This window comes from Phaethon lepturus, unplaced genomic scaffold, assembly GCF_000687285.1.
Source record: "Phaethon lepturus isolate BGI_N335 unplaced genomic scaffold, ASM68728v1 scaffold32281, whole genome shotgun sequence".
In the NCBI taxonomy this organism is placed as follows: domain Eukaryota; kingdom Metazoa; phylum Chordata; class Aves; order Phaethontiformes; family Phaethontidae; genus Phaethon; species Phaethon lepturus.
Genome location: NW_010520355.1, coordinates 37,601 through 48,862, shown reverse-complemented (window position 1 = coordinate 48,862; position 11,262 = coordinate 37,601). Strand labels below are relative to the sequence as shown.

At 42.9% G+C, this 11,262-nt stretch overlaps 1 protein-coding gene across 1 annotated transcript; it reads left to right on the top strand.

Annotated features, from left to right (window-relative positions):
- The first annotated feature begins 2,383 nt into the window (after positions 1–2,383).
- On the top strand, positions 2,384–4,293 carry LOC104628703 (UDP-glucuronosyltransferase 1-8-like). The gene is made up of 2 exons (XM_010297370.1): positions 2,384–3,229; positions 4,255–4,293. Exons 1-2 carry the CDS (start codon positions 2,384–2,386, stop codon positions 4,291–4,293), a joined length of 885 nt encoding a protein of 294 aa, XP_010295672.1.
- The last annotated feature ends 6,969 nt before the right edge of the window (positions 4,294–11,262 follow it).

Here is an 11,262-nt window from a genome sequence, read left to right as displayed (position 1 = left end):
GAGACCCCACGGCCTGCGGCGCCTCGCCAGCCTGAGGGCCTGCAGGGGGCCCGGCCTTGATTCTGCTGGGTGGTGGACCTGGCGCGGGGGGCGGGCAGCACAGCTCCGCCATCACCCAAATCTTGCAGAGCACTACCAGGGACACGCCCTGCTGAAGCCTTCTGAAAAACATAGCCGGGGATGAAGCTCTCTGTACCAGCCTTGTAACACAAGGGCTTCTGCTGCAAGGAAGAGCCCTCATGGAGGCTCGGGCTGCTTCTCCACCCATCCCTCCTGGTCCAGTTCCCTCCCAGGCATCGCATGGTCCCATCAAGCACAGCCAGGGCTCATACCGGCATTGGGATTGCAAATACAGATGAACCTGGCCCACAATCAGAGAAGACTAGCTCCCTGTTTGAAACAAGCAGGTGTTCACAGCTGCCTTCCTCATGCTGCCACCAAGCCTGGAATGACCCAGCTGGCCCCTCGTTTGCTACCAACAGTGAGTCTCACTACAGTCCGCTGTGATGATGCACATCATGCCTGCAGGGGCACAGAGCCACAGGCAGTGGCTGTGCTGACACAATGGCCCTCCTTCCCGCTACAGCCTTCCAGCACAGTCCCCCTCCCTTGAGGTTGTCCATTCCTCCACTGGCATTCCCCAGCTATGCAGCTTCTTACCCAAATTCAAAGTTCCCACTGTCTTCTTGCATGGGTGACCATGGGTAAGAGGTAAGCAACTTTATCTCACACTCTGTTGAACCCAGCAAATTTTACCTCATCAGGAAACCCCTGCCTGATAACCAACTGAGGCAGTCACTGGAAAACGCTCAGTCAGAAATGCCTCTAAGGTACTGATTAACCTCACCCATCCTGTGCTTGCCTTTGCACCCACTTTCTTCATGTGAAGGGCGCTGTGAGGTTTGGGTGGCAAATATGTCTTGCTGGCGAAGGCAGGACATTTCCCTACAAGCTCTCTGCTTTACCCCTCTTCAGCAAATGAGGGGGTGCCATCACAAAATAAATAAATCCACCTTTTCATGAATAAAAAATGCTGTTTAATAAACTGGTCATCTTCCCAATGATCATTTTTAAGGGCATTTTATATAAATCTGGAAAACATGTTTTAGGTATTAATAATCTTTTTTCCCCTCCCAGTTTATAACAACATAAAATATTCTTATTCTCATTTTTACCTCAGAGTTTCTCCCTGTGCTCTGAAGCTGAAATATTTTGTTTTCTGAAAAGTTACCAAGTGCCTGAAAGAAAAATGCTTTTTACCACTTAGTAGTTTCTCTACACAAGCAAAAAGTTACGAACATTGGTAAAGTGGGAAAAAGAAGTAAAAAGGCTGATAGGAAAATGTGCAGAAAATGATAAATAATTAATTTCATTGCATTGACCATGGTACAGAAGGGAGAGAAGAGAAATTGCGTGCCTGAGGGACAGAGGCTGCATGGCTCTAAATACCCTACATTTCATTATTTTTCCACGTCATGGTGCTATTTAGGCATCTAATCTTTTCAGCAACATCAAAAGCAATGCTGTGAAGCTCTTGCAAACCCACACTTGCGCTGAAGCTGCTCATTAGCTAAGTCAGGTCCAATACCTGGGCTCAAGCCTGAGTCTCCACTGAATGGTCCAAGCCACACAGGGAATAGTAGTCATTAAAACACATTTTGTACATGTCTTATGTCTCACCTCTACTTGATGTACAGGCAAGTGATGAGGAGTTTTCAACTGCCTGAGGGCCATCGTGTAAGCTGTGAAACAACCGCACTACTGCTCTGAAGCAAGAATCTGGCCTTCAACCTCACAGATCGCTGCCAGGTCAGCCTCTCCCAGTGTCTCTTCTTGGTGTCGTTGGAGACTCTGGAGATTCCTGCTAGCTCAGAAGAGTTGGTTCATCTGCCCTTTCACCTTAGCCCAAGGGTCTCCTGTTCTGTCCTCAGAGAAATTATCTGAACATCCATGTCTCCAACCACAATGAAATTTGTTGAGGCTATTTTCATTTGTTACTGTAGTGTTGGAGTTGTTTGCACCCGACTTGCCTTCCTTGGCCCTGGCCAAGGGGTAAGACAGGACACACCAATGATCAAGAGAGAAGTCCTATGGAATCTGACTAGCATGTTGAGGAGCTAGTTCTCCATTGAACACTGAGGAACTCCAACCACTCAGCATGAGAAAGGGTCACCGCATTTGGCTTTACAAGTAATGAGAAAAAAACCCCCAACAAACCAACAACAAACCAACCTACAACCCAAAGCAGCAAATCATTAACTAGAAGATTATGACAAAGCAGCACAACTCAACAGATAAACCCACTGGCTTCCTTCAAAAGCATCTTCAAGCTACTGCCTGAAGGAGAAGACTCTTTCACAGTCTGTACTCTGACCACAGGAACATGACTTTGCAGCTTTGCTGTGCCTGGATTTTTATCCTCCTCCTTCCCGGCCTCTCAGATGGAGGGAAACTCCTGGTGTTGCCCGTGGATGGAAGCCACTGGCTTAGCATGCGACAAGTGGTTGAAAAGCTCACCAAGAGAGGACATGAAGTGGTGGTGGTTATACCAGAAGTAAGCTGGCAGATGGGAATGACACAGGCATACACGGTGAAAACCTACCCAGTGTCTTACACACTAGAAGAGCTGGATAATGCCTTTCATGAATATGTTGCCACTCACCTGAAGGACCTGTCTTTCCCACTGAACATTCCAGCACTGTACAACAGCTCAGTGCATATTTTCCATATGTTCTTTGTTCAGTGCAAGAACTTGTTCAGCAGCAAGGAGACCCTGCAGTACCTGAATCAAACCAGCTTTGATGCTGTCCTAGCAGACCCCATTTTTATGTGTGGAGCGACGCTTGCTAATTATCTTTCTCTTCCGTCTGTGTTCTTCATGAGAGGATTTCCTTGCAACTTACACTATGAAGCAACACAGTGCCCAAGTCCTCTGTCCTACACCCCAAGACTATTTACCTTCAACTCTGACCACATGACTTTTTTCCAGAGAGTGGAAAATGCACTGGTTGCCCTTCTGGAGCTTGGGTACTGTAACAGTTTCTATGAAGACATGATAAAGTTTTCCTCTGAAGTTCTTCAGAGAGATGTATCACTGCTAGACCTCCTGAATTCTGCTTCCATTTGGCTTCTGAGATTTGACTTTGTGTTTGACTATGTCAGACCAGTGATGCCCAATATGGTCTTTATTGGAGGTATAAACTGTGCTCAGAGGAAACCACTGTCTAAGGTATGTTCTTTTTTCTCCAGATTATATATTTTACAATGAAATGTGATTATTTCTGGACATTTAGTGCTGTTGAATTTTTTTATTTCTGGTAATGATTTAATACAACCACGTTTTGGCAGTTGTTTTCCACAGGCTGAAATCAAATTACCTTGATGGAGGCAGATGACTTATTTGAACTCATGAGGATTTTCTGATAAGTCCAACAAAAGATGGACTTCATCTGCCAGCTACAAATTGCTGTCCTTAGTGACTATATATTATTTACCAGCCAGACACAGTTTTGATTTCATTTTCATGGAGTCTGACATATGTTTCTTTCACCTGACCAAGAACTCAAAGATCATGCTCTGAGTCTTTAGGCTCAGCAAAATCGGTTCATTTGCTTTGGTTGTGTTTTTGTGACATATGGTTTCCAAACTGGCTGCCTATGTTATTTCTGTTTGTAGATCATGATGAAACATAAATGTCATGTTGAAATGGGAAGAATTAACCTAAAATAGTGTATTTGGTGAAAGACACTTGTATGCAAAATGCAGATTACCTATTTCTTGACATTTGCTTTTACCAGACTTGTTCTGCAGGGTTTTTAAAGCTAATTTAGAAATTTAAATCTATTTTGATAGTTACCATATGGTATCTAAAATAATTAATAGCACTATATATTTCTCTCCAGGCACAAATCAGGACACAAATCTCTTCCCTATGAAATTATTCCCTCACTTCTGAATTGTGGTCACACAGTATCACTGCACAACTGCAGTACAATATCTTTGAGATGAAGGTTTTCTCTTTTTCTTCTTTCAGATTTTTTTAACACTCTTTGACAGGCTTATGCAGAGTCCACTAGACTTAATAAAGAATAAGGCAAATAAAGAATAATATTATAAATTAGAATATTTGAATAATATTATAAATAAGGCATTCTCTCACATGAGGCTCCAGACTGTGGCACTTCATAGTTTGAGATTTAAGAGGCAAATTCTTGCTAGCTGCATGACATAAGCCTTTCCTTCTATATCTTGCAGGTCTCAGAGCTGCAATTTGTAAGCTTGCTACAAGGGTAGAGCCACCCTGCCCTCATTTTATGCCTGACATCTCCCATCTTCACACTGACATTTATCATTTGGTGGAAAAAATATGTTCCAAACCTGACAAAAAACCCCACCTTGTGTATTCTTCCTATCTTCAGTCCACCTTTGCTAGCCATGTTTTCTGCAGACAGCAAAGGAATTTCCACTATTTCACTTTGAACAGTGCCCAGCAACAAGGCAATAATGCAGTAGAGTGTAAACAAATGTGAAGTGAGTCAGATGGGAGAAAAAATATCTACCTATCCACACACAGTGGTAAGCCCTGGGTTGATCATTACTGTTCAGAAATATAATCATATGATAAGAATAGATAATTCGTTGAAACCCAGCAGCCCGTTGCGCAACAGACAAGAAAACAAAAAGTTAGGACAACTAGGAAAGGGAGAGAGAACAGGAGATTCAAAATGTGGTTTATTTTCTCAGACGAGGAGCTTAAGACACAGATCTTTCTGTTACACCACAGGCAGAGAAACCAGGCATTGGGGCCTCATTCCAGAAGAGGGCTTCTTTCTGCCGTATCTGACACAGTCCCATGGAGTACCTGCTCTGGAGCTGAAGGCATCAGGGTGCTGAGGAGCTCATGCTTTTGCAGAACTGGGCATGTGTGTCTTATACAGCACAGAGCTGGGAATTAAATCCCAAGTCCCCTGACTCTCCTGAGCTGTAAGCATCGCTCACAGCCTGCTGTCTCAGAGAGAGTGGGCAAACATGCAACCACAGGACTGGGCCTGGGGGAACCCAAACTGCTCTAATTAATTGACTAAGATAACCACACTAGCTGCCTCAGGCTGGATTTCCTCTTGCCCTGCACTTTGCCTAGCCATCCATCTCAGTATCAATCACATATTCATTAACAGACACATAAATCCAGTTGCCAAGTCTCAGTGTGCCCGGAGGTTTAATACAAGGCTTGCAGGAAATCAGACCCAATATCCTGGCTGAGCAGAGGTCCTGTGCCAGCATCATCCTTTAATGACTCCAGACGTACCTGAAGACTGTCATGGTAAGTGGTCCCTCATTAGGGGGACATCGCAAATGTAGTTGGACTGTGAGCCCCGAGACACTTTAATGAATCTCATTTTTAGCCAAAGTTAATGCAAAGTTGCTTTTTTTGGCAGCTTGCAAAAACAAAATTCATATGATTTGATCAAAGCAAAGTTCAGAAATGCAAGCTATAGCAAGCTTTCAAAGTTGTTCCTGTTTTTAATATCCTAAAACACCCATTACTTATTTAAACCACTGGTTAACTTAAACATTAAAATTTAACTTAAGTAGGATTTAAGTAGGTAGTTAAGTAAAGGAGAAGTATAACTGAATAAAGACCTTGTGGTTTGTCCCTCCCGCACAAGAATTAAGAAAACAGGTCCTGTTTTGAAACCCTTCTGCCAGAGCATCTGGGGAGCTTTGATAAGGAGACATTTCTAACTGGTCCTTTGAAATATGCAATTAAAGTGGAATTCAAAGACTCTGGCAAGAAGCCAGAGAATACAGTAAGCAGCACCAAAGCGCGCACACGTACCTCGTACACAGAGACACACTTTTCAATCCCTGCACAACCCAAGCATCAATTTGGGTGGCCTCAGAAAGGATCCTGTCATGTCTGTGGGTACTATTAATTTGCTAACAGAGGTAGCTAGTATTAGTACAGCTATAGGGGAACTCTTAATTTTCAGCACTGAATCAGTCATCATCACTCTGTCTGCTTTTTTCATGCAATATTCAAGGTGTTGATGAACCTACTGACAGTTCAGAGCAGCCTGATACATTAGCATCTGTTTATTATGCTTTTGTAAAGGATGTCGAGCACCTTTAAAGCTGACAATACTGTTCATCTGCCTTATATTGCAATGGGAAAATACACAACATCAGGCAAGTAAAAACAGTGCTAATTTTGAAAAAGGAAATTTAACCATTATGCATTGTACACCTTCAGTGCACAGTGTGTATCAACCTGAAATGGCTGCTCTGACCAAACAGTTCCTCTTACTGTCCTCTTCAGTTTGCTTTTGTCTACATCCTTGTGCCTCCCATATTTTGAAGAAGAGATATTTAAGAAAGCTGTAAAGCACACTTCTTTCAACAAAAATTCCCTTATATCAAATGGAACTACTGCCTTAGTTTCCCTTTCCATGGGAAGTTTGTCTTCTGGTTAAATTAGAACACCTTCTGTAACCTGAGTCTAAAGGTACAGTATTTGACAGAGGTCTATGCACAAAAATCTAGAAAGGCTATAAGAGTATTAAATTTACAAATATCAAACACATTGCCCTACAAAAGTTAGGAAATGTTCCAATTACGGTTACCTGGGCAGCCTTAAATGTCTTTCTGTTAGGATACAGTCATTAATTTCAGGATCACATATGATCCTTTTCATCTGATTTCTATTCACTGCTTAGGAGAGAGCTGCTCTAGAAATGATCTGTGTTCTGTGATTTGCTTACCTGCCTGCAGCTTCTTGCTACTGCAAAGACATAGAGGAAGATTACTTTCCAACTTGCAGTCAACATATCCTGAGTTTTATGGGATGTTTTTCGTCTGAAATCAGCTAGCCAAACTATATACTATCTTATCTTGTGGAGGTGAATGCCAGTATATCTCTGTAGCTATGTAAAATGTCAGGAGGGAACCAGGCAGGTTCATGTCAGCAGTTACCAACCTGCATTTTACCCTAATCCTTTTGCCTGACACTGTTTAGCCCCCCCCCCCCAAAAAAAAAAAAAAAGGTTCAAGGATTCCTCCATGTATAAGCCTAATCCATCATCCAAAAACCTGGGAAATCAAATTACACCATTACTTGTGCATTTGAGCAACCTGTTCCTACTTGGCAAGACATAGAGCAAAAGGGAGTGAATAATTTCATCTAACAACAGGAAAACAAATCCAGTAGATGAGACCAACACTTCCAGGCTGCCTCAACAAGCGTTTGTGTCTAGTTCGAGTTTTAGTTCTGCTCATGTAACAAGTAGCCACTTGCTATCCTCTTCCCTTAGTGTGGTGCTTGCTGCTCAGGTTAGAGGAAATCCACACATGACAAACAATCCAACTCAGAGATAAGCAGTTTGAGAGAGTTTTAGTACCGTTTCCAAGCTGAAGCAATCATTGGGTGAGGAGTAAGCACACCTGCACCCAAACCCCTCAACATGGTTATGGCTCAAGGTCCAAGCAGTCTCAACTCCCCAGAGCATGATGTTGCTCCATCACAGCAATGCTCCTTGCCAGCTCAAAGAGACACCCTGGAGTAACCCACAGGAGCCTTATGGTGAGAGATACTCCTGGAAGGAAAATAAATCTGCAGTCTTGAGCCACCAAGCTTCAGCTTTGTTTAACATAAAATATCTGCCCTTCAGTATCCAGTGGGGAAGGCTTTCCTCCCAGATACCAGGAGCTGGCACATAGTTCTCACTCTTTGAGGCCTCTATTCCACAAACTACTCTGCGGTGCTTCTCTGCACATACAATAGGAGTTGGTAACGAGCACCACACCCTTCAAACCTGAAAAAGGGTCCAGGTGCCCTTTGCTACTGGATAATGAACGGCAAACACATGTAAAGCTACCATGTTATTTTAAAAAATGAGCCAGTCTGTTAATTTTCTGAATAATAATTACCCCAGTTAGATCTGACCTCAGCTGATTATGTGCTAACCTAAGAACTTCATCCTTTCTTTGCCTGTTTGTTCTCTGTTTACCTCTAATTTCTTTCTCTTTTTAATTCTGTCCTTCCTGTTGCTGCCTCACCTTTTCCATAGTTTTTGCCCTGATGGCCTGGTACAAAAAGTAGGGAGTCTTTTGAGTCCGTGAGAAAGCGTAGCCATACTAGCAAGAGACTTGTGCTCATATAGAGACTGGCAGATGAACTTTGTGTTGGCTCTTTTCAGACAACTGATTTTGCTATCGAAGGTCATTTCCAAGTGCAGAGAAAAAAATACACCAAGCAGCAGGTTCCAAATGGAGTTTGTCACTTCCCGTCACACCACTTGCAATACTCTCTTTATCTCCAAATCTTCAGCATTTAATCAGAATTATTCGTAGATCTGTTCAGTCTCACACCTTCAGTCTGTGTCTTACAAAACTGCCTCCCACTTCTCACTCCCCCATATTTGGCCCTCTCTAGAAATGGATTCACCATGTCTAAAAGTGGTTCCTTCCCGTCAGTGTGGAGCTATGCAGAGCAGCACTAGCACCCTTTGGATGTCTACTGAGACAAACCCCATTGCCTAAGGCTGTAGGGGTTTGTTTCTCCATAAGGAAGGTGCTGGGAATCCCACCACCACTTATAAAAGGAAGGAAGAAGAAAAAAGTTGTGCTGCTGATGGTTTTGCATCAGTTATTTTCTTCACATGGGCCTCTTCCTTAGCACCACCCAAAAGACTTTGGTCTGGCATTGCTTTTGCTTGCATAAAGACAAAACATTTGTCCAGCAAAGCCCTGAGGGCCTCAGTTCACTGCAGGTTTCCAGAGGACAGCAGCAAATGCCAGCAAACAAGGGGTCACACCACCCTAGTAGAGCTTTCTTTGGAAACCCAAGTTGGGGTATTGCCACCTAGTTTTTTTTATAACAGCCCAGCAATCATTTCCTCCTTCAGGAAACATGAACTCTAGGGACAGCTTGTGCCTCCCTGTGAGGGTCTTTCATTAATATTCATTTTATTGAACAATTTGGTTTGAATATTATTATTACAATGTATCAAAGCATTTTAGAAATTTCCAAGTTCTTCACCAACTGTAAGAGACTTTTGCACAAATCAATATCTGCAAGAGAGCAAATTTGATGTGGTTTTCATGGATCCAGTTCTGATGTGTGGACCAATAATTTCTGAGTAGCTTTCATTTCCTTCTGTCTACTTTTTGTGGGGATTTCCTTGCGGTATGGATTCTGAAGCTACTGTCGTGGTTTAGCCCCAGTCGGCAACTAAGCCTCACGCAGCTGCTTGCTCACTTCCCCACGGTGGGACGGGGGAGAGAACCGGAGGAGTAAAAGTGAGGAAAGTCATGGTTTGAGATAAAGACAGTTTAATAAGTAAAGCAAAAGCCACGCACGCAAGCAAAGCAAAACAAGGAATTCATTCACTGCTCCCCATGGGCAGGCAGGGGTTCAGCCATCTCCAGGGAAGCAGGGCTCCATCACGCGTAACGGTTTCTTGGAAAGACAGATGCCATCACTCCGAACGTCCTTCCACCCCTTCCTTCTTCCTCGTCCCAGCTTTATATACTGAGCGTGACGTTGTATGGTGTGGAATATCCCTTTGGCCAGCCTGGGTCAGCTGTCCCAGCTGTGTCCCCTCCAGCTTCCCATGCACTCCCAGCCTTCTTGCTGGCAGGCCAGCACGAGAAGCTGGATTGTCCTTGACTACTTAGCAACAAACTCAAAACATCAGCACATTATCAACATTTTCTCATCCCAAATCCAAAACACAGTCTCACACTAGGTTTTATGGAGAAAATTAACTCTATCCTGGCTGAAACCAGGACAGCTACCCAGTGTCCAAACCCTCCTTCTCATGTCCCCAGACTCTTCCTAAATAATTCAATCAATAATAATAAATAATGACATTTGTTCAATGTGTGAAGAATGTGCTGGTCTGTATGCTGGAGTTCATTTATTGTAAGCCTATATTCACTCAATCTGAAAAACTTGCCTATGAGCTTTTTCAAAAAAACCTGACAGCTACAGACCTTCTAAGTTGTGGATCTGTTTGGCTAATGAGATATGGTTTTGTCTTTGGGTTCCTGAATCCAGTGATGCCAAACATGTTTTTTGTTGGAGGGATAAACAGTGATCAGAAGAAAAATCTGTCTCAGGTATAAGATTATATTTTTTTTTATTGAAAAGGTGAGAGCATACATATTGAAGCATCCTTACATCAAAACCTAGCTGACAACACATTGGTATTTAAAGATAAAAAGCTAATGAAAAAATCTGCATCATGCAGAAATGTTATTTCCTAGTATCCAGCATTCAGATGATATCATACCCTGGCAAACCCAAAGCCTTATCAGATACGTGAATTTAAGTGACATGTAACTTTTATGCAAATGAAAAGCTCTTTTGTTGAACTGAAGCTCACCTGAGTTTTGGTGAGTTGTAAACTTTTGTCCTCAACAGGAGCCAGACTTGCTAGCTTCCATTTCATCTAAGTTTCTTATTCCATGTCCATCTCCATAAGAGCTGTCCCTGCAACCAAAGCCAGGCTTGGAGGACTTAGCTATATTGCTCTGAAAGAGAAGCCTGAGGAATACCCATAAGCACAGTCCGGTCTCTTTCTGCCCCATGGTGTCCTCCCCTCCCAGCTGTCTCATGGGCTGTCCATCCATACTTCCATATATCCATTCTCCATTCATCCACATTGAAGGTTATAGGACTTACAATTTTAGCTGTTCATCAGTTCTTTTTCTGTCACATCCATCTGCCAGATTGATTCATTTAGATGTCAAGGTGTCAATATCTAAGCCCAAAAAGAAAGCCTTTTATAATTGTATCCTCCCCTTCTTTTATAGGTTATTTAATTAGGTTTTAAGCTTTTCTGGGCATGGATGTCTGCTGTAAATTCCCATTCAGGTTTTTGGGTACCAGTCAGGTCTGTGAATCAAGTACAGCATATTCTATAGCAGATTGAAAGCAGGAAAAGAATATTCAAGTAGTGCAAATTGTGAGTACCCCTGAGACAGAGTAGTGTAGAAGGCAGCCCTAATATCCTCCCCTTTGGTCCAGATAGGTATGTTTAGTGCTTGTGTTGGAAGTGGAAAAGCCAATCCTGTTACCAGGATGGTCTCTAGTGCCGCTTGGTTCACTCTAACTGGTTATGTATGTTTGAATGAAGGAAAAGGAGTAGCACTTGCTCACAAGGGGTCTTCCAAAAGGACATGGAGTCAGGAGTAGGAAAGATTGCTGATCAGATATTAAAGACCCAAGCAGATGTCTGTAAATGCCCCACATGAGACATG